The sequence below is a fragment of the Taeniopygia guttata genome, chromosome 9 (genome assembly GCF_048771995.1).
Source record: "Taeniopygia guttata chromosome 9, bTaeGut7.mat, whole genome shotgun sequence".
NCBI classification, from domain to species: domain Eukaryota; kingdom Metazoa; phylum Chordata; class Aves; order Passeriformes; family Estrildidae; genus Taeniopygia; species Taeniopygia guttata.
In genome coordinates, this window is record NC_133034.1 from 5396029 (window position 1) to 5419656 (window position 23628).

The window sequence follows — 23628 nt, forward strand, 5'->3', positions numbered from 1 at the left end:
GCTTTGTCTGTCTTTGCTTTCACTGATTGGTTCAATCTGCCAAAACCTAGGGGCAGATTCTCCAAAGGAGGAACAATTCCAGAGACACTCGTGTTTTATCCTTACAAATAATTGATCAGGGTTAATTAATCTTTTCTGAGGATGCAGAACAACTGAGCACGAGGATGCAGCAGCTGGGAGTGTTGGAGGTGTCCTTTCCCCTTCCCTTTGGTCCCTCCTGTTTGGGGCTGTAGTTTTGACTGTCCCAGGTGCCACCAGAGCAGCATTCCCAGTGCTGGAGGGGTGGGAGGGCTCATGGAGGGGTGTCCCTCACTGCAGCACCTGTCAGCATCCCAGGCAGCCCCACCCTGCCCCCAGGGCCATCCCAGCCCCATTTGGTGCCTTTCCCCACTGGGTGTTCCATCCAGGGATGTGCAGGGAGGGAGAGGTGGCTTTGTGATGACAACATTTCCCCGGTCCCAGGGTAAATGCCTACAACCCCACATCCAGGCCTTCCCTCCCTGGCAGCAGGGAATTGGGCACCAGGGAGGAACTCCCAGCCGTGACCACCAAAAGGGACCCCAAAGAAAACAACAGAAAGCAGGTCAGGCTCTGGTTAGCTGGATATATTTCTCTTTTTTGTTGGTGTCTCGGGTTGGTTTTCACAGAACACTTTGCAGTAGAGGAAAACACGGATTCGCAGCCCAGGGGAGCGGCGCTGGCACCAGCACCTCTGCTCCCATCCCTGCTCTTGCCTGTCGGCTTTCACCGCTTCCATCCATCACCTGGATTTGCTTAGACCCTTTTTTTAATTGTGTTTGGCTATTTTTATTTTTCCCTTTTTTTTTTTTTTTTGTTCTTTTTAACCATTTCTCAAGCTTTCTCTGAAGGAACAGCCACTGGCTCTCTCGGCTTGCAGGAGACTACGGAAGAGCTCTGGGACACGGGGGTTGGTTTCCTTCTTCCACCTTGCAGCTGACTTGGTCGAGATCATTTTTCCAACTCGTTTTCTTTTTATTACAAAAATAAAAAAATGCTCCAACTATCAGTTTTACAAGGCATACAAAAATCTCTAAAAGGGCAGCACAAGCGCAAGGTGCTGAGGTACGAAAACCTGAGGTAGTTTTTCTGTGTGTGTGTGTGTGTCGGGAGGGTTATTCGGGTCGTTTTTCATTTGAAGCCAATTTTGTTGGTTGGGTTTTCCAGCCCTGGGCCGACGACCTCTTGTAAATCCATTTTTTTCACCCATTTCCCCCTCCTCTCCCTGCAACAGGGCTCTTTCCCCAAAGATCCCAGTCCAAAGCGGGCAGGGCTGGTGCTGCCCATCATTTTCCAGGGACGTCAGTGCTGGGCAGTGATGGAGAGAGGACAGACAGACAGAAAGGGGGGACAGAACGGATGCAAACCCCGCTTTTGGAGTCCAAAGCAAAGAGGAAAAGGTGTGTGAAGGAGAGGAACAATTCCTACATGAGGAATCTTCTTGGCTCCTACAGGCCCTGCTCTTCTCAAAGCCCTTCAGAAATTGCTTTTTAACACTTAATTAGTACTTTTTTCCCTGCTGGCAATCCTACAGCTCTGCTCTACGGTGCATTAGAGAACCAATGAACCAGCTCCTGCCATTAAACCTCTAGAAAAGCCTGCTTTTGCTAAAAACAAACAGCCCCCTCCCCCAAAAAAATTTAAAAAGTGAGTTAAAAAATAAAACCTTACAAAACTTAAAAATCGCCGTTAGTTTCGTTATTGATATATTAATTCTAAATTAACGAGCGCCGCGGCCCACCCCCCGCCCCGAGGCCGGGCGAGCTCCTCCCGGGTGGAATGGGCAGGTGTGGGGAGAATTCCAAAATAAAAACCACCTGTCTCTGCCTGTGTTAGTCCAGCTGCCGGGGGAGGCGATGGAGTAAGGCGGAAGCTGCGGGATGGAGAGAGCCCCCCGTGCCCGGCTCTGCGCCGCCGGGGGGCTCGGGGCTCTTTGGTTGTGCCCTGCCCTGCTGGGGGTTACATTCCTCGGGCGGTGCTGCGGGAGCCTCACTTGCTGTGCTGCGAGGCCGCGGCTCCCTGAGCGTGTTTGTGCTCCTGCTGCTTCACCTGCTGCACGATTTCCCTGATCTTGCGCTGCGCCGTCTGCGGGAGGGCGAGAAACGGGGCTACAGCAGAACTGAGCGCGACAGCACCGCAGCTTTTAACGCCAGGCCAAGCATGGAAGTGATCCTTTAGCATGTGAGGATGTGCTAAAGCAAGGGTTTGGCTTGTTCTTCCATCCCTCAAGATTTTGGGGTATCACCGTGCCCTCGCACTCATGAACCCAGCCTGGTTAGATGCACCCAAGTGGGATGCAGGAGCCATTCCCACCCCGTGTCCAAGGCACAGATTTTTGGCTGAATTGAGCCAATCTTTAATTTCACCTTAGGTGCACAGAAACCACTCAGAGCAGCTCAGGGGACGCTGTGCTTGGCAGCTTTCCTCAAACTGGGAATGCTGGGAGAGCCATGGCCAAACCTTACCTGACTGGCAAAGAAATGCCCAATGATTTTGACGACGACCTCCTCGTTCTCATCCGGGGTTTGGTCTCGCGGCACAATGACTTCTGCGCTCGTTAAGTTCTGTAGTTCGTTCACCTGGAACGAATGACAGAGATCCAGGATTTGCTGGGGAAGAGCCAAAACCCTTCTCTGCTGGTGCCACCCCAGCTCTGAGGCAGGACGTGGCAGCAGGCTGCTGTGGCTCACACCCTGTCCCCTCGGGATGGCTGCCACCCAAGAGCCACCCCCAGGACACGGGGCTGGGACCGAGACATCACTGATACCACAGCACCCAGAGGTGATGGCATGGACAGGGCATGGATAGGGGATGGAGAGAGGATGTCCAGCTCTCTATTCCCAGGCAGGTGGGACCACACTCACCCCCACCTACCGTCTTGCCACCTTTGCCGATGACGCGGCCGGCGGCGAAGGAAGGCACCTTGATGTGTGCTTCGAGCTTCACTTCTTCTTTCGGGTTGAAGAAGTTTTCTTCTTTCAGCTTCCCAAATATTCGCCCCTGAGCCTGGAGAGGGCACAAAAGGGACATAGAGATGGTGGTGGGCATGCTGGAGGTGGCCTGCTGTGCCCTTCATTCCCACAGGCAATGATGTGCCAATGTCTGGCAGCACCAACTGTGGTCCCAAGCTCAGAAGCCCCCCTGGCACGGTGGGCCCTCTCACCTTGTCCCTACCCATGTCCCCAAGCCAGCCCCCACCCTGTGGCCACCACACCTTGAACTGAGCCTCAGGTGGCCCCGTGATGATCACCATGCGCTCGCTGGCATCCGGACCTTCCGCCGGGGCGATCTGCGGGGGACAGGGAAGGAGCGTGAGTGTGACCCCTCCTCGGGCAAAACCTCCCCTGTGTGGCATGTGTCCCCATGCAGGGACACCTCCCTGCCCAAGCCGTGGTGACAATCAGGATGCTGTAGGTCTGGGTTTCTACTCATATGGGGAGCAAAACCATTCACCAAGTTCTCTGTCCTCAGCAGTGGGAAAGGGAAACTGAGGCACAAAGCCCTGACCCAGCCCCTCATTCCCACTCACCTTGATGGAGGCACCAGCAAACCGTGCCAGCTGCTTGATGTGCTGCCCCTTCTTCCCGATGATGGCCCCCACTGCCTGTGTTGGGATGAACAAGTTCACAACCTCCTGCTCCGGCAGCTGGAAAGGGCGGGGAAGAGCCAGAGGGTCAGGGAACAGCTGCACCAGGGGGTTTGCTTCCCCCTGCCAGCATTCCAGGCCTGAAGAGGTGGTGGGCTGGGCTGGGCTGAGCTGGGTTCTGTTGGGTTGGGCTGTGGTCCCGGCACACATTCCCTGCTCTTTGCCTGCCCTCCCAAAAGGTGCCCAAGGGAAGACCTCACGGCAGGAGGTGCCAGGGCACTTTTGGGGAAAGGAAACTTACGGGGTGCTGATGGGGGAAGGCACCAGCTGGGGGGGCTCCATACAGACTCGACAGATAGGCTGAGGAGCCCTGCGGTGGGAGAGAAAATGAGGGTCAGTGACATCAATGATGTCCTCAAGGTGCCTGCCCCTTCCCAAACACCCCCACCCCGACATGGGGAGTGTGTCACCACCATGAGTGACCCGAGGGACACAGTGACCACCCCTCATCCCCAGAAACCCCTCCAGGAGTATGCAGGCTCATCCAAGGATGAACTGCAGCCCCCAGATCCTCTGCCTATGGCACAGCACAAGGCTGGGATGGGGATGGGAGCTCCTGGTTAACCCCAGTCCTTCTCCACTTCTTTTTTGGCTTTGTCCTGTTCATATATGTATCAGAAAAAAAGGTTCCCTTCTGGCCTCACCAGGGAGCTTGAAAAGGGCTACACAAAGCTTTGGGGAGAAGGACCCCACAACAAACACTGCCCCTCAGGAGACCTGTCCTGACCTCTCCATCACACCCATAAATAATTCCCAGAGCTGTCTCCCAAAGGCTGTGGATACAGGCACAGCACCCTCCCTGCACAGGCTGAGAGTGACCAACCAACCCTCCTGGAGCCCTCCAGAGCCACCACACGCCCCCCACATCCTCCCAGGCACTCACCGTCCTCCTCCTCCCACTCTGCTGCTGGCATTCCAGGGAAAGAAAACAGCACAGGTAAATTAACCCACAGCTCAGAATAAATTATTTAGGAACTAATGGAGGCAGCTCACAGCACCTGAGTGACCTGGGATGCACCTTCTCCACCAGCACCATGGCCATCCTGCTCTCCTGGCACTGCACCATCCCTGTCCTCTGTCACCTCAGGGGTTGTGAACATCCTTGCCCAGGTTACAGCACCCCAAGAACAAGGAGAACCCTCCCCTGTGAGGTGGAGTGGAGACTGGTTCCCCACAAGCACAGCCCCTGGGGTGCCAGGGCAGGATCCCTGCTGATAGCAGTGGATGCACAGGGTGGGCTGCTTGCTCCCTGCACACCCTGTGGCCACACCAGGGGCTCTGGTGGCCACCAAGACTAGACCCACAGGGCACAACCCAACCCATACCATTACAATCCAGTGGTGGGCTTGGGGTCAGGACTGAAGACCACCTACATGCTTTTCCCATGCTCTCTTCAGAGAGCAGCACCCTTGGGACACAGCCAGTCCTTAAACACTGGGGAAACCCAGCTCAGCACAACACAGGGACGCAGCTGATCTTCCCAGGGGGTTGCCACCTTCATTCCCTGTCCTCTCCACTTTGCTGCTGCGATGAGCATCCTCCCCAAAATGGCTGAGTCGGAGCTCCCCATGAGGTGGCTCCTACAGCTACAGAGTCCACCCCATCCCAGCAGCTCCAGGCACCAGGATCATCTCACACTTACTGCAAAGGGGTGGTAGGGGGTGGCAGCTGCAGCCCCTCGGGCCCCTGGGGTGGATGGCAGCATGGACAGCCCTGTGGAGAAGATGCCCAAAGCGCTGAGGTTCAGTCCTGGGATCAGGTTGGCCTGTTGCTGTGAAAGGAACGACATGGAGAAAGGTGTGAGAGGTGGAGGAGCTCAGCACAGTGCTGGGCGAGGCCCCACCTTGTAACACACTGATCTCTGAGTTTCTGCCCGGCCACTGCAGCGGGGCAGGCACGGAGGGAGGGCTGAGCTTACGTTGACGGCCACCACGTCGTTCTCGTAGGCCTCGCGCAGCTTCTTCATGATCTCCACCTCGGCGTTGGAGCAGGCCTCCGTGCTGCCCTTCACCGTGATGGTGCGCTCAGGGTTGTAGATGGTCAAATCCTGCAACCTGCCCCGCGGGAAAACCCAGAGACACGCTCACATTCCTTCCTCAAGTCAAGGAAAACCCCAGGAGAACTCAAGTCACAGCTGAGGGTTCCCACGAGACAGTGTGAGAGCCACGCGCCCTCTCCCTGCCCGACACCTGGGATGAGGAACATCCACCTGGATAGGGAATGCACACAGGAGAACAGCTGCTCTGTTTTTAAACTCCACTGCTTGCACCATGTTGGACAGAACGGGGTGGCCTTGTGTTCACCAGGACCTCACTGAATCATTAAATCATGGAATCATGGAATGGTTTGGGTTGGAAGGGATGTGAAAGCTCATCCAGTTCCATGAGCAGGGACACCTCCCACTATCCCAAGTGGCTCCAAGCCCCGTCCAACCTGGCCTGCAACATCTCCAGGGATGTTGCCAGACCTTCTCTGGGCAACCTACCACCCTCCCAGGGAAGAATTCCTTCCCAATATCCCATCTAACCCTGCTGTCTGACTGTGGGAACCCATTCCCCTGGTCCTGTCAGAGGAACTTACGGGGAAATGGTGATCTTTGTGCCTGTGTCCTGCTCAATCTTCTTGAGGTTGCGGCCCTCCTTGCCAATGAGCCTCCCCACCAGGCTGTTGTGTGCCAGGATTTTCAAGGGAACCTCTTCTGCTCTAAAATGGATTTTAAATAATCAAAACCAAAGGTTCAGCCAGTCAGGCAATACAGAAATTTCCAGCCACAGGTACTAAGGATGTGTTGGAAAGGAGAAGGACCACCACCACCATTTCCCACCACGCTTTTGCTGAGCCAGGAGCACTCACGATTTCGTTTCGTCAGCCTCCTTCTGCATGATATCCAGGATCATGCGGCACGCTTCCGAGCACCCCTCCGGCGTGGCGTGGATGGTGATGGGCTTCTCGGCAGCGCCGGCGTTCTCCTTCCGATGGATGTCAACCCTGCGGCGAAACAACCAGCAGAGAGGAGCCCCTCAGATGGGTCTGGGGTCACACAGAGGTTTTTGAGAGCTCAGGAGCTGAGAAAAACTCATTTCAACACTCGCTCAAGCTTTGGGGTGAACCTGGGTCTCAGCTGCATCTACCATCACCTGGCTCACGCAAGCCCAGGCAGTGCTTGGTTTCGGGTGGTTTGGATCGGATTTGGACCACGTTCACCTATAGGACCTGAGGTCCTGGAAGCTGAGGGGTGTCACAACATCAACCAAGGCATAGAGGGGGCAGAACAAAACCTCAACTGGACAAAGCCCTGAGCAACCTGGCCTATCACCTCTGACGCCAGTCCCGCCTGGAGCAGGAGAGCAGATCAGAGGCCCTGCCGAGCTCCACCTCTCTCTGCACAACACCCGAGGCTGTCCAGCGACCACGTCCTTCGGGACAGAGAGCACTTACCCATGGGCAGCGTCTGTCACGACACGGAGGCACCCGGCAACAACAGCGCTGGTACTCACGCCCTTCCAGGGGAGACCAGAAGGCTCCCGTGCGCAGTGGCAGGGACCGTGCTCTACTCCTCCGGTCCTCCCTCAGCTCATGGCGGGAGGAGGCACGGCCTCCAGCTCGCTCCTCACGCTCAACCGTACCTGGCAAAGCCCTGAGAGAGAGGGAGAGAGGAAAGCAGGGTAGGAGACTCCCGCACCTCAACCACGCGCCTTGGGCAACAGGGGGAAGAACTTTTCTGTCTTCTCCGCGCGATCCGCGCGCTCTTCCCACCGGAGGGTGATGCCGTGCGGCCATCCTGCCATCAGTCACCACCTTGGTGTCCCTGTCACTGCTGCAGCCAGGGCCAGATCTTCTGAGCAGATGTGGCAGTGGCAGCTCAGCCGTTCCAGAACGCTGCCAGCGCTCAGCTCCGACACGGCGCGTCCCCTCCGGCCACGTCTCCGAGGTCCTGTCCCGACGGGATCATCCAGGGTGCTGCCACACGTGCCAGGCCAAGGGCTGCGGGGCAGAGTCACCACACAGTGCCATGCTGGGACGCTGCGGGGTCCAGGTGGGTCTGCACAGGTCAGCTCTTGAAGACCCAGCACGCTGGAACACGGACGGTGGAAGGGGAGCAGCTGGGTGAGCCTTCCCTGAGAGAAGGGCAGGGCCAACCCCGCCCGCTCCAAAGGGACCCCAGAGAGGTTCCATCCAAGCACTGAACAGGGAGGGTAGAGTGTGATTCCCTTTGTAGGCTCCATCTCTCCAGATCTCCCGTGGCTTCAGTTGGTGCTTGCAGTCATGGAGCTCCCTCAGGTTGGCCTGGAGGATCCATTCCCAGCAGGTACAGGGACACTTGCTGCTACCCCTTTGCCAGGGACAGAGTGAACACTTCATGACAGCCACATGAGGTGATGACAGACCACACTGATGCTCCCAAGGTAGGGGGAATTGATGAGGAATCCAAACAAACCCCACAGATGGGAGCCACGCAGCTCCTTAGACCCATGAGCAGCTGAGGCTGGTGGAGAGAAGAACACGTCTGAGCCTTCGCACCACAGAGGGACCAAGTGCCCCAGAAGTGCTGAACAGAGGCGCCGAGGTGATGAGGACCTTGGACAAGCCTCAGAAAGGGGCAGAAGCCAGGTTCCTGGCCGACCAACCCATCCCACGTTGGATGTGTGGGCACGAGCTCACTTGCCAGAGAGCAGAAGGGATGTCAGGAAGAGGCCGCTGCTTTCAGGCACGTCCCACCCCAGAGAGCTGGAGAAGGGAGAGCTCTGCAGCTTCCAGCACATCCCAGCTCTGCTGAACTGCTCCAGTCCAACAGGAGATGGAGAACGGGACTTTCAGTGCCTTCACCCCATCACCATCTGCTGCAGGGAGGGATGACCAGGGCTGGGGGGACAGAGTTTGCCTACGGCGCAGCAGAAAAATCCTCCAAGAGACCTTATGGTGGGCTGGGAATGCTTCAGGGAGTGGCTGCCACGAGGGTCAGCCCTCTCCAGGTGGACAATACAGTGTGCCTATAGGGTTATCCTGGTCCCATGGCTGATGGGTAGCCACGATCCTCTCCTGGAGTTCCAAGGGCTGTGGAAGGTCACCTCGTGGGTGGGCTCTTGGTCTGGGTTTCTTCATGGAAAAAGATGGCTCAGCCTAGGGACAGTTTTGCCTCCTGGGGCTCAGAAACATCTTTGGGATCTCTGTGTGTGGAACCAGGAGTGAAATCCAACATGACCAGAGGAATCCAGAAGCCAACGTCGCCCTGGGGAGGAGCAGGGGCCGGGCACCAGGATGCCACCCTCAGACCATCACCGGCAGATGAGGGTGGCCTGGGCAGGGACAGAGTGTGAGATGACACCCAAAGCGAAGGACAGGGGCTCCTGTGACTGCCTGGGATGGATTCTTGAGGTGCCCTTCGCCCAAGCCTGGGCAGAGGTAGTTCCTCACTGTAGGCAGGGCAGGAGAGGGCAGAGCATTGAGCAGGACCTTCCTCCACAGCACCAGGTCTTCAGGAGCCACCCCACAAGGAGGGACAATTCAGTGGCAGAAACTGCTCCAAGCAACACCATTTGGTTTCATGGTTGGGAGAAACTGGCACCTTCCCACCTTCCTTGCTAGGCTCAGGGCTTGGAAAGGGCAAATTCCCTTCTTGGGTGGTGAGGACACAGCTACAACTGCTGCTCATCCCACCAGGACTCACCTGGAGAAGGGCTTGCAGCCAGCCAGGATCTGCTCACAGCTACCAGGTGGCCACGCCCTGGGGCGAGCCAGGCTCCAAGAGATCCTCTCCCTACTCCTCTGCCCCCTTTCCGTACAAACCTCTTCCTGCCAACCCAGCACCAGGGTTTGGCACATCATTCTACCTCCAGCCACACTACTACCAGAGATTTGCCTCTAAAAACTCCTCTGAGAACTAGGATGCTCTGGGACAGGAGTCCTACATCCCACGGGATCACCAGGTTCAGGATGATGAGCACAGGAGAAGACAGCTTTGGCTTAAACACAAACACACCTGGGCAGGAACAAACCATGCAGGAAAACCATGCAGAGAATGAGCGGTGAGATCAGGAGAGTAGCAACAAGAGAAACATGGAAAACTTTGGCAAGACAACCCCACTTTTTGTTTTGTTTTGGTTTTTTTTTCCTTTTTTAGTTCAAAAATAAACACATTAATAGCTAAAAAAGGCTTCAAACAGTTACAAAAGCCCATCCTTCTCGTGGCAGTGCTCCCACAGCGTCCCTTTCCCCTCAACAGCTCTAGCCCATATGGGATGTTGCAGGATGAGCAAATCCCAAGAACAAAGAGCACTGCACTGAGGATTCACCTTTAGGATTTTATCCCCAAACTTGCCATTTCTCCCCTAAAGCCTCATCCCCAGCTGTTCTCATGAGGCTTTAGGAACTCATTCCAGGCCTTTTCCAGCACACATCCCCCTCCTGCCGCACCCAGACCACCCTGGCCAGCAGGAATGGTTTAGCACCTGAGCTCTGCCACCACCCCCTGAAGGCTGCACCCCGAGAAATCAGCAAGTGGCTGGCACTCCAAAGCCCCCAGTGCAGGGAGAACCCGAGCTGGGACCTAGAGCACCCTAGGGAAGGAAACAAAACCATTGGAAGTACTTACTTGGACTGGGTTTGCTTAGTAAGGTTCTTTATGGTCAAGCCCTCCTTTCCTATGATCGCACCAACAAACTGCGTGGGCACCAGCATCCGCAGTGGGAAATCGAGCTGTTTGGGCTGCCAGGAGCCCCCCGGGGAGGAGCCCCGCTCCCTGGAAGAGTGGCCCCCGCGGCGGGATCGCTGGGGGGGCGGAGGGGAGCTCACCTCTTCATCCGGGATGTAGGAAATCTTGAAGGAATAGCTCTCAAACTGGTGGTCGCTCAGCTTCTCTATTGCTCTGCGAGGCAGGGAGATGCAGGGGGTGGTGAGGGGCTCCCTGGGGATACCTCCAGCACTCCCACCACACACAAAACATGGTTCCCAACTTGCATCTTCCCAGCTTGCATCGTCCTCCCTCCCCAGTCTGGAGAAGCTGGCCACGGGAAGTCAGAGCCCCACACTCTTCCCACAAGGAGCAAGCCCCATAAGCTGGTGGGATGTCATCTCCTTCCATGTGGGTCAATCCAAAGCTGGCACAGGACGTTTCCCCCCAGCAGAGGAGGGATGGCAGCCCAGGGACCTTCACCTGGGCAGCCACGCAGCATGGGAACAGTCTCACAGGCTCTCTGGACATGGCAAAGGTGACAGAGCGGCTCCAAGCCACCACTGCTGCTCCAGGGAGAAGGATGCAGCCGGTGGTGTCCCCTCTGTTGGGAACCCCGAGTCCCTTCCCAGCTGGATGAGCCTGGGAGGCAGCACCTGGACTCTCCACCCCCAAGCCCCTCCTCAGCAGTGATGTTTGGCCATGCTGGTGTCTGCCATGACCCTGCTTGGCTCCAGCTTTCCCTGCTCCTGCCACATCCAGGTCACAAGCAGATCCTTGCCAGGCCTTAATTCCACATCCTCTGAGGAATTCTGCAGCTTCACCATCCCTTTTCTACGTCCAAAAGAGCCTCTTATCCCAAAGCATTAAGCACTGCTGTGTTGGGGAAACTCTTTGTCTCCTTTATTGCCACATCTCCCAAGACCACGGTGGGATTTTTGGGACCAGGATTTGGACTCAATGATCATTGTGGGTCCCTTCCAGCTCAGAGGATTCCATGATTCTAAGACACTCGTGTCATGTTTATCTGTGGCCCACAGCACATCCAGCCGAGGCTGGAGGCACAAGAAGGATTGTCCTCTGCCCTCCTGGACCAGCGGATCAGTGTCCCCATCTCTACCTTCACTTATCCACGATGGGTCACCTCAGATGGGAAGCTGGTAGAATGTCCATCAACAAATGGACTCACAAAAGCTTTTTGTGGCCTGGGATCTGCTCTTGATCATATAAAAAACCACCCTGGCCACTAATAATAATAAGCTCACTACTTACTGGCTGGTCTCCAGCACAGGGCTGAGGTCTCTACAAGGCTGGAATAAAACGTTTTGTTTGGAACCATGCTTCCACTTCTGAAATCACCCCTAATTTGTACTGCCCCATCTCCCATGCCAGGGGAGAAGGCAGAGGACAGCCCCGTGCTGGGCCAGCTTATACAAGCCTGGAAGATACCTGGGATTCCTTGGGAAAGCTGGTGTGGTGTGAAATCATGGGCAGACCGAGACAAACCCCACTCACACTTTTGCCTCCTCCTTGGTGGCGTAGGTCACGTTGACAACGGCAGTTTCTGTGTCTGTGTTCACTGCGGGGAGCAAGAGAGGCAGGGTTGGAGTGGGGCTGGGAGAGGTGCCACTGCTGCTCTCAGCACGTTCCAGAGCGGGGGATACAGCTGGGATGGGGCAGGGAGGTGCCTGTGCCATGGCACACCTGGGCACCCTGTGTTTTTCCCCCTGGCACCCTGTGGTTTCCCCCAGCACAAGGACTGGGTTAGATCTAAGGCTGGATCCAAGCAGAATGCAAGGCTGGACATCCCCGACCCACCAGTGCATCCCAAGCTACACTCAGCTCGTTTTTGCTTGCAGGGTTTTCCCAATTTTTCAGGGAGCATTCCTGGGAATGGTGGATGAATGGCTCACATCATCCCACCACTGGACAGGTGGCCCCACCTCCACCATCGGGATTTGTGTCCAAAACCCATTTCAGAGCAGTGCTGCTGGTCTGGTTATCCAAATAGGCAACATCCCAGTGGGCTTCCTGCAGCCTGGGTGAAGCTGGGAGCAGCACTGGGAATTTTACAGGGATGAGGACCACGCTGGACCCTCTTACCTTGCTCTACATTCTCCACCGTGCCGTACTGAGCTAAGAGGCCATCCAGCACCTGGGGACAGAGCAGCAAACCGGGCAGGTGAGGCCCCAGGCAGGCAGGGCAGGAGCCCACTCCACCCACAAACACCCTCCAGCACCACCCACCTGCTCCAATGCCTCCACCCACCTGCATCCCATCATCCCAAAGCCGACCCAGCACTCAGAGCTGGCCCACCCTCCTGCTACCCAAAAGCAGCAGGAGCTGGAGCCCAGTTCATGCTCCTTCCTGTGGTTACTGGGAAGTTAAAGGGTGGCCCAGGTGCCGACCATGTGCTCCAGCAGCACAGCTCGTGGTTCCTCAGGCAGTTTGGGGCACAGCTCGTGCTGCTGGAGAAGGAGATGAACGGGATGTTTTTGGGATCAGCCACTCCTTACCTCCCACTGTAGGTGGGGAGGGATGTTTCGGATCTGGATCTTCCTGCTCCTGCAAAGACAAAGCCCTGGGTGAGGGTCTTCAGGCACCTCACAGCAGAGGGAAAAGCCTCTCTGGGAATCAGACAGCATCCCACTTCCCCACGCTGAGCCAGGACAGCTCATCCCCAGGAAAAGCCACTTCTCCTGGCTGTGCCCTGGCCACCACTGGGGCTGGAGCTCTCTCTGGAATGCTCCCTCCTCATGCTGGCTGTCAGGCTTCCAAGGAAACCTCCTGAAAGGAGCCTCTGCAGAGCCATGACCACACAGGATGCAGGGACAGCCCTGCCCATGCTGCTCTGGGCTGGGAACAGGACCCCCAGCCCCACCAGGGCCAGCCCTCCAGAAGTACATCCAGCTGAGATCCAGCACTTCCTAGCAACATGGGGCTGCTTTCCTTAGGGAAATCCAAATAAATATCCTTGTAAGCCCGAACTTGGAGATGGCCAACACACCCAGCCTGGTCCAGTGGCACTTCCAAACTCACATGACAACATGGCTCACTCCCAGCCTGGCTGTGGCTCCATTCAAACCTGGACATGGTTTCATTCCCAACCTTGCTGTGGTTGCATTCCCAAATTGTGGTTGCATTCCCAAGCTGGCCATGGCTTCATTCCCAACCTGGCTGTGGCTGCACAGGAAGCTCTGCCAAGGCTTCCCAAGGGTTACAGCCCCCACACTTCTCCCCAGCCTGGCTGTGAGATGTGCTGGGCAGTGAGAAGTTCTGACACAGCCCAATCCATGGAGGATCCAGCCAAGCCATGAGCCACCCCCCTGTTGCCATAAGGTAGGAAAATCATAAAGAAAGGCTTTGTAAAATCAAACCTATTCTTGTCAGGCTAGCACTTTGCAAGTTCCCATGTGAAAACAATCCTAGTGAGAGCAATTCATTGGCACAACAATCTATTCCTAGGTGAAAAACAAACACCTGTATAAACTGTATTTACACTGTTAGACAGAAAAATGAAAACCTTCTCTCACAAACAACTTTTCCTACATGGGGAGTTCGAGTGACAAATCAATACAGGGTAACAACTTGTTACTAACCAATAAAGAAATTGGCAAGAAAACTACTGACCAACTGGAGTCCCACACGAGCTCCGTAAAACTGTATAAAAAGGAGTTTTATATGTGAATAAAGAATGGCATTTCCATGAAGAAAATGGAATCCCACGTGATTTATTCCAATACCACCCAGATCAGCATTCCCAATCCTGCCTGGAGTCAGTCAGCTCTGACCACAGCACCAGGGATGGCTTTCCTGACCAAGCCACCCCATGCACACAGAGCCAGGTTTCAGGAGCTGAGCACTTGCTGGAAGCTGGTTTTGTGAAGTTTTCCCTTTCCCTGGGATGAGTTCAAGGAGGATGCTTGGAAGGACAGGTCCCACCAGCCTGAGAGGCAGCCCCAGCTGATGGCCACCAACGCCCAGGGGCTTTGGGCCAAACCCCGCAGGACAAGGAGGCAGGAGGAGGTGGAAGAAGACATCAACAACCTGATCCCACCAGGAATCTTCAACCATTTGGAAACAAGACCTTCCAACTCTGGTCCCTGCTCTCACAACTCATTGCACAGACAAACCCTGAGCCCCTGACAACAATTTTTGGCAGATAAGAGTTCCTTGGGCAGTTTGGGGCCAGACACCAGGGCCAGCGAGGAAAAGGCAGGGAAAAGGATGTTTTTTGAGATGTGGGCTGCCAGGGCAAAACAAACCCCACAGCTCATCCCATGAGAAGGATCATGGACGAGCAGGTGAAACCACCAGGGAGCCTGGTATCTCCTGGGGCTGCTCAGCCACGGTCAGTGGGACAACAAAGCCTGTGCTGGCATCCAGCTGAGCAGGAGTGCTCAGGAAAAGGCTCCTGTCCCCCGCTGCCACCCTGGAAATCCCAGAATCCCTGCGAGGGGAGGAGCAGGGTTTGTCCTATCCCACCCCCAGCCATGCCCACCCAGGCCAGGAAGGAGGACCTGGCCCAGGGGAGACCCTGGCAGTGATGTTCCTGGTCTGTTCACCTGAACAGAGCCTGAACCCTTCTCCTGCCCTCGTCACCCATCCGTGGCCAACGCTGTTCCCAGTCTAAACACCCTGCAGGGACCACTGCAGAAAATGGGATATTGGTAAAACCCACCAGCATTTCCCACAGGGTCTATTTTAAGATGCCCAGGTCCTGCCTGGATACTCAGCTGCCAGGAGAGTGCTGCTGCCTGCCCCAAGGGACACATCTCACTGCTGAGATGATGGGTGCCACGCTGCGAGGCCAGAGCGCCTGAACAAATCCCAGCAAGTCCCAAACCATCAGAGAGAGCTGGACATGCTGCCCAGTCACCCCCAGCACCTCCCAGACCCAAACCCACGGGGGGCACCTTCACCCCAAGGTGCTGCTGCCCAGCTCCAAGCCAAAGCATCGCCACAGCCCCCTCCTCTCCCAGTGTGGGATGCCTGGGATGCCCCAGGCTGGATCACAGAAGAGCTGCTCTCCATTTGGGGTTCACTTGGCTCAGCCCACCTGTCACCAAAGCCCAGGAGCCCAGGGGACACTTGGAAGGGGCACGTCCAAGACAAACCAGCACAGCAGCTGGACACGGTCCCTTTGCCACTCCTGGAAAAGCCCTGCCTTGAACTGGATTGCTCCAGGGCCAAAATTTCCCTACTCCTCTGCCAAGGAAGATGCCAGAGCAGCCCTGGTCTCCCCAGGTGCTGCCTCACCCTCCTGGCCCACCTCCCAAAACCCCCAAACAGAAAGATCACAGCAGGTGCCACATAACCCCACTTCCCAACGGGACACGGCAGGATATTCCCGCTTCCACCATCTATCCAAAGCAGTGCAGAGCATCTAAAGACACCCAAAGGGCACTCAGGCTTCAGCTCCCACGGGCAGGACTCCCAGCAGCTCAACATCACCACCCAGCATTTAAGATGAGGTTATTATTCCTACTGGGTGTGCTGATGGCTCTTGTAATTCCACACCTGGTTGAAGCAGCGCTGGGCCAACACTGATGGAGTAATGGATGTACCTCTGGAGCCATGACAGGTGGATGGGTTATTCCCAGGGCTAGGGCATGGGCAGTTCTTCTCCAACACCACCCCCAGAAGAACTTTGTGGCAGAAACCCCTTTTATTTTTATTTTTGCCTTTATTTTAGTTCCATTTCCCCCTTCTCTCCCAAACCCCAGGGACTGACTCCAGGGCACACACAGAACAGGAACTCATGATGGCCACGTTTCACCCACCCTGTTTTGCAGGAGACTGGTGGGAATTTAAGGAATGAAATAAATCCTAATAACCAGATGGGGGAAAAAACCCAACTCTCTGATGCAACTGGCCCTGCTGTAGGGAGTGCCCTGGGATAACCTGGAGAGCTGCAGCCCCCTGGCTCTTCCCCACCTCCACACACCCACCTCGCTGCCTCAGCAGCTCCAAGGGCTGATGAAACCAGCTTCACCTGCTTTTTTCCCTTCTAAATGGATCCCAATCCAGTCCTGCTCAGCAGCAGCTCGAGGAGGAAGCAGCTCCTCCACCCCAGAGCAGGGTTTGGGTACCACGAGCTGCCGGCAGCAGTGAGTGAGGAGGTGAAGTGGCTCATGAAATAATCCAGGATGGAGCTGTGTGTCCTCTCCTCCACCCACTGGGGCAGAATCGTGGGGCTGGCACCACAATCCTGCAGGGAAAGGGGATGGAAAACCCCCAGCCAGCCACCCATGCCCTGCCAGCATCACCACTGCCACGCTCCTGCTACCTGCACTTGCTGAAATCATCCAGTAAAATAGGAAAGCCTTAAAACTTGGGGGTCAATCCCCAGGATCAGCAGGATTGAGGGGGTTTTGGCACAATCCCCCTTTTTCCAGCATGGCTCCCAGAGAAATAGTGGGTTACAACCCCCTTGAAATCCCGGGACACAGAAATACAAGAATAAAAATGTCATGGAGGTGTGAAATGGGAATGAGCCAGCAGCTCCCTGCCCAATATCCACAATCCCTTCCTGGATTTTCCCTGTTGGCCCCATGGATCACCCACCCATCCCTTAGTGAAGGTGAAGCTCCAGAGGGGCTTTGTCTCCCACGAGAATTTGGGAACTAGAAACAAGCTGGCTTCAATATAAGCTCTATAATATAATAATAAAACCACAACAAATTAATCCAATATCAAATTAATATAGCAATATAACTCTATAGAGTAATATCATACAATAATATCGAAAATAAGATATATTGGTATATAATTAATGCAGTGGAATATAAGGGATGGCTTCAACACTCTCTGCCCTAAAAAACACAGATTTTTTTCCTACTCATGCTTTGTAATATCTTACTATAATAAAGCTTAAAGGGATTTTATCACCTTCCACCTCAGATCAGTGCTGAGGGCAGAGAAAACAAGCTCTGCACCTCCTGTTTTCCATAAAAATCAATTTTCAAGAGAACTGGGAAAAAAAAGCAAAGAGAAAACATGCTGAAAACCCAATGGGGGCTCTGCCTGCTTTATGAAATATTTGTCCCAGGCAAGAAAACATCAACAAAAAAATGATTCCCACCATCAGGCAGGGACCAAACTCTGTCCCAGCTGAATTTTCCAGACCCAGCAGCTCAGAGCCTGAGCCAGCCTGACCGGGCAGAGAAGGAAGTGGCTGCTGGATTTGTGATTGCTCATTATTATAGATATTTTCTGGGTCTGTTGGGGCTGTCCTGGAGGAGTTTTGCTGTCACCCAAACCCACCCAGCAGCGGATCCTGCTGCTCCGTGAGCTGCCCCAGTTCCCACCAGTTGCCAGGAGTGTGGGGAGGCTGTGGCTGCTCCAGTTCCCCTCTCCCAGCCCGGGGGTTTTGCTCTTAAGGAATTAAAAATCCCTGGTTGGAAAAGGCCCGGGCAGCACCAGAGAGCTCCAGCCCATCTGTCACCGCAGGATTAAAGGGGGAAATAAAAGAGGAGGGGAGAAAGGTACAAAAAAGGAGTGGAAAAAAAAAAAGGAGAGGGGATAAAAAGGAAAATAGATAATGGGAAGGGTGGGGGGATGGAAAGAAGGGGGAAAGAAAGAAGGGGGAAAGAAGGAAAGGGGGTAAAAGACAAGGGGAAAGGAAAAGGAAGGAGGGAAGGAAGGTGGGGGGAAAGAAGAGAGGGGGGAAAAGGGGGAAGGAAAGGGGAAAAGAAGAGGGGGAAGGAAAAGGAGGAGAAAAGGGGGAAAAAGAAATAAAATGAAAGGGGGGAAAGAAAGGGGGGAAAGAAAGGGGGGAAAGAAAGGGGGGAAAGAAAGGGGGGAAAGAAAGGGGGGAAAGAAAGGGGGGAAAGAAAGGGGGGAAAGAAAGGGGGGAAAGAAAGGGGGGAAAGAAAGGGGGGAAAGAAAGGGGGGAAAGAAAGGAAGGAAAGAAGGAAGGAAAGAAGGAAGGAAAGAAGGAAGGAAAGAAGGAAAGAAAGAAGGAAAAGAAAGAAAGAAAGAAGAGGGAAAGAAGAAAAACGGAATGAAGGGGGAAAGAAGAGGGAAAAGAAGAGGGGGAAAAGGGGGTAAAGAAAGGCAGAGAAAAAGAAAAAAAGAAAGGGGAAAAGAAGAAGAAAAGAAAGGGGGAGAAAAGAAGAGGGGGAATAAGGGAAAGAAGAGGGGAGGAAAAATGGAAAGAAAATAATGGGGGAAAAGAAGGAGGAAAGAAAGAGGTAGAAAAAGAGCAGGGGAAGAATTGGAGGGAAAAGAAATCAGGGAAAGGAAATGGGGGAGAAAAAAACAGGGGAAAGAAGGGATAAAATATTAATGGAAGCAAAGACCCACATGGAAAGAAATCTAAAGAAAACCAAAACACAAACACCACCAACTCCCAGTTCACCCACACCTGAAAATAAAATAAAATAAAATAAAATAAAATAAAATAAAATAAAATAAAATAAAATAAAATAAAATAAAATAAAATAAAATAAAATAAAATAAAATAAAATAAAATAAAATAAAATAAAATAAAATAAAATAAAATAAAATAAAATAAAATAAAATAAAATAAAATAAAATAAAATAAAATAAGCACTGTCCCATCAGCCCTGTCCAGAGCCAGCGCTGGAATCTGGGAAAGGATCAGTTCCAAGGGGATTCTCCTGGGCAGCTCCATTGGGAACAGCATCCCAGACCTATGGGAAATTGGGCACACATCCAGTGGGCAGCAGGAGGGGGTTTCTCATCCTGGATGTGACCAACATTGCCCTGGCAACTTCATAAGTATGTCTATATATATCTATATATATAGATATAGATATATATATATAAAGTCTCTGTACATAAATATGTCCTCTAAAATTTTATATATTATATAGGAATATTTTGTGTATTTTATGACATTTAATATGTTTATATGAATGTTGCATATAAACATACATAAATACAGAATCATAGAATAGTTTGGGTTTGAACTTTAGTGCTTATCCAGTCCATATAGCTCATAGAAAAATATGTATTAGAAGTATATTTTTATACTTATAAAATATATATATGTACCTTTTATATAGTGTCTTTATACATGTAATATCTTTTATTTATATCTACATAAAAGATACCAAATACTTTAAACACACTACTACACATTATTAATTTGTATCAATATGTAGCATATTAAAAGTTTTTAAATGTATCTATTTAAGGATACAGGATTAGGACTGAGAGCAACCCCACTTCTAGCACCCAAAATTCAATTTTCTGCTCCCCGTGAGCATTTCCAGACACACGTGGGGAGGTTCCAGGGGCTTTTCCTGCCAAAGTAATGGGAATTCCTCTCTGCTAATTAAGCAGCTCACTAACAACAAGCAATTATTGATAAGGAAAGCAAAGATGGGGTATCCAGAGAAAAAACAAAGGGCTTGGATATTTATCCCAAGCTTTAACATCACCAAAATTTCTGGGTTGAAAAACACAGGGAAATAAGTAAACAACCAATAAAGCAAAGCCACACAGAAATGAGAACTGAATTGATACTCAAAAGATAATTATTTAAAGGTAATTCTTTTTGAAATAGGAGAAAGTGCCACAAAATCATCCCCAGCAAAGGCACTCGGGCAGGCACCGGCACCGCTCCCCCTCCAGCCGCCTTTATCTGGGACAAAACCACCCGAGTTTCTGACAGAATAAGGGATTTGTGATAATAATTTAATATTACAGTGATTTCCAGGCTCCCATCACTGCTCTTCACATCTCCCTCGTGCTTTCCTTTCTCATTTCTGACACTTACAGCACAAGCACAATTTAAAAGGCACCTTCACAACCAAAACCCCCCAAATTTGACTGGTTTGGGGACAATAAAAAGGAGCTCTGCTACTTTTTAAACTCCTCATATTAATACAATTCTTGTATAAAAGTCAGCACTGGGTTAGCTGAGTTTTACCTCCCATTTTCACATTTTTATTTTTCTAAAATGCTCGTTCTTTATATAACTTTGTATGTTCTTTCTTTTTTATCTTTCTTTTCCATTAACATGATTTTTTAAGATTTTAGGAATACACAACCAATCTTTAAGGAGGAAGATGCTGTTGCTTCCCCCACGGCCACGCTTGAAAAGCAAAATACTCTTGGGAGTGGGATTGCTTCAAGCAAAGAAAAGTATTCCCTGCTACTGCTGAGTTTAAAATAAATTTTAAAAGAATTTAAAAATTGAAAATGTTGATTAAAATATAAAGTGATTTTTTTTCTTTAATTCCCCAAAGCACAATCCAACATATAAAAGGGTAAAAAAAAAAATAATGGTGAGGCTGTGGGATAGTTCCTGCAGGAGCGCAGAGCATTGGGATGGCAGCAGAAGGGCTGATTTGAAAGCCGTGGGAGGAATGGATGGGCTGGGCAGGATTCAGGCTCCTTCCCACCACTGGCACATTGAATTCCTGCCTTCGGAGAAACAGCAACAACCCCTCTGCCAGCACCTCCCCTCGAGGAATTCCCTTCCCTGCTTCCCGTGGCCAGCTGTCCCAGGGCTTCTCCAGCCGGTTCTTTATCCAAATGCATTTATACGTATATAAATCTGTTGATGGCATAGATGTGTATTAGATTTTAGTGTAAAAATGAAGCGTTCCAGGTGAAGTTGGGCACGGAGGGAAGCGCCGGGCACGGGCACCTCCTCACATCCCAGTGACGCAGGAATGCCGAGGGATGAGAGCCAGCCCAGCTCGGCTTCTCCACACCAAGAACCCCAAATTCATCTCAGCAACTGGGGGGATTTTTACCATTTCACTCCCTGAAATCTCAGCATCTCTCCGAGACTCAACCCCGACCATAAAAATTGGATTTTCTACAAATTTAAAGAGGGAGGGGGGGCAATAAACACGACCACGTGAGGCTCCGTCCCCTGCCAAAAATCACATTACAAAAATAAAATCTATAATCTACCGAGTCAAGGCACAGCCCCTCAAACTCGAGATATTAATATAAATTAGCAGGGTATATTTTTTGAGCTGGGCATAAAAAGACCCCAGTTTAAATTAGATCTCGATAATCAGAAGAAACTTGGTAATAGAAAACTTGGAGCCAGCTGAACACAGAGCGATGTAAAATAAATCAGTATTTATTTCTGGGCCGGTTAAATGGCTTTTTTTTTTTTTCTAATTTTAAAACTCGGGAGGTAAAACAGGCGCACCCCAGCCCCGACGTTGAATTTAAAGATGAATTCCTTGTTTACATCCCCTGCTACATGATAAAGGTCGAGCCCTGGTTCGGTACTATGGCCTCAAACTCCCAATTTCTGGCTCCATCCCTCATCCAAAGTGGCCGGCAGCCCAGGCTGGGGCTGCTGCAGAGGTTGGGCTCAGAAATTGCACACCTGGGGATGTCCGGGGGGTTCTTTGGATGGGTTTTTGAAGGTAGGGAGCGTGCGATCCCTGCCCAAGACGAAATCCCACTCCGGCACACGTGATGCCGGGCCCGAGCCATTCCCCCCCCGTAAGCCTCAATTACACAACAGCATTTCCAACCCCCCCGGCATTTCCAAATCCATCCCCCAGCAGCGACCCCGGCCCACAGCCGTACCCACACCCAGCCCAGGCCAAGCCGCGGCGCCAAATTAGCGGCCCCGAGCAGGCGATGGGGTTTTTTTGTTCCCTTTTATCCCGCCACATGACGGGGGGATAAAGCTCGGGATGAGGTTACGCCACACGGTGCCGGGTTTGTTTTCCCCGCGGAACGCGGGTGCCCATCAGCGCGGCCTCGGGCACCTGATGGCAATGAGAGGGCGCGCTCGCCGCGGTGCATTAAATAAATAGAAAACGCTTCGGGTTTGGGGGTTCTCCGGCTGGATAAAGGGGGGATGAGGTGTTTGCAGAGGGAAAATTGATTAATTACCGACTAAAAAGAATGAGCCTAATGGTGCGGGTGGTTGCGCTGCTGGGAAAACCTCCGTCCGCGCCGCGGAAAGTGGGAGGAAAGGGGATTTCTGGTGTTTTCCTGCTAAAGAAGCGGCTGTTTTCCCTGGGAGCGGTGGGCAGCGTGGGGTGAGGGGGCACCACGGGGGTGCCCACCCGTGGGAACGCGGCCGTGGGCCGGTAGCTCCTTCCTCCCCCCCCCGCGCTGCGCTCCGGAGCGAAAGTAAAACCGACGGGGCTCCCCCGCCCCCCCCCGCCCCCCGCATCCCGGCGCCCGGAGCGCCCCCCGTCCCGCCGGGATGGACACGGGCACCGGGGGGAGCCCGGGGGGGACGGCGCGGGGTTACCTGAGCTTTTTGGGCACGGAATAATCCACTTCCATCACTTTGCCGTGCAGCTCCACTTTCCCTGCGGAGACAGCGGGGCGCTCAGCATCCCCCCGGGATGGGGCAGAGCAGCATCCCCCCACCAAATCCCGTCTCACCCCATCCCACCCCATCGGATCCCACCGCATCCCAACCCCCCGGCCCTCCTGGGCTGTCCCCGCGCCCCCCGCACCCCCCGGCCCCCCGGCCCCCCCCGCTCGGCGCCCCCGGGGAGTTGGGGTTGGGCACCTCGTAATCGGGTCCCCGGGGGGCCGCGGGGGGCGGCGGGGCGGCGGGCCGGGGGGCGCCGCGCCCCGGGGGCTCCCAATAAAATCGGAGAAAAAAATCAGCGAAAAATAGAGGCGAGGTCGGGAAGAGCCGGGGCGGGAGGAGGGAGGGAAGGAGGGAAAGGAGGAAGGGAAGGGGGGACGAGGAGATGCCCGGGAAGGGGGCGGCGGGGGGGTGGGGGGGGGTGATGAGGGGGTCGCGGGGGGGATGCGGGGGGCGCGGGGGGGGGGGGGGGTCGCTCACCCGAGAGGGTCTCGATGGCCCGGATGGCCCAGTTTTGGTCCGGGTAGTCCACGAAGGCGTAGCCGGACTTGAGGAGGACCTGGCCGGGCAGGGGCAGCTGCCGCTCCCCGAAGAGCTGCCGGAGGTCCTGGGCGGTGGCGGCGGGGCTGAGGTTGCCGATGTACAGCTGGTTCATCCTCCGGCGCCTCATCGGGAGCCCCCCGGGCTCCTCCCCGGGAGCCCCCCCGGCTCCTCCCCTCCCGGCAGCGGGACGGACGCGGGCTCGGGAGGGTCCCGCTCTGCGCCACCGGCCCCGGCCCGGCGGAGCCTCCGAGAGCGGCGGGCGGAGCCCGGCCCGGCCCGGCCCCGGGGCCGCCCCGCGGGGGGGCAGGTGGAGCCGCCAGACCCCCGCGGGGACGGGACGGGCCGGGGCACCGGCGCTGAGCCCCCGCCCCGCCGTACGGGACCCCACCGCAGCCCAGCAGCCAGACCCTCCGAGCGGAGCCCCCCGCGCCTCAGCCGCTCTGCCCCGGAACCCACCAGCGCCGTTTCCC

At 54.0% G+C, this 23628-nt stretch overlaps 1 protein-coding gene across 2 annotated transcripts; it reads right to left on the bottom strand.

The window, feature by feature from the left end:
• Nucleotides 1-590: 590 nt before the first annotated feature.
• On the bottom strand, nt 591-23440 carry IGF2BP2 (insulin like growth factor 2 mRNA binding protein 2). Of its 2 annotated transcripts, none has more exons than XM_030279930.4 (17): nt 23096-23440; nt 22547-22607; nt 12852-12900; nt 12438-12489; nt 11850-11913; nt 10257-10529; nt 6518-6652; nt 6245-6367; nt 5583-5718; nt 5307-5435; nt 4548-4571; nt 3906-3974; nt 3548-3664; nt 3233-3307; nt 2893-3024; nt 2484-2597; nt 591-2103 (listed from the first exon to the last, which is right to left on the bottom strand). In XM_030279930.4, exons 1-17 carry the CDS (start codon nt 23283-23285, stop codon nt 2008-2010), a joined length of 1839 nt encoding a protein of 612 aa, XP_030135790.3. In that variant the 5' UTR covers nt 23286-23440; the 3' UTR covers nt 591-2007. The 2 variants fall into 2 exon arrangements, with proteins under 2 accessions (XP_030135790.3, XP_041573980.1); XM_041718046.2 differs by having other exon boundaries at nt 4548-4568; nt 23096-23420.
• Nucleotides 23441-23628: the final 188 nt, after the last annotated feature.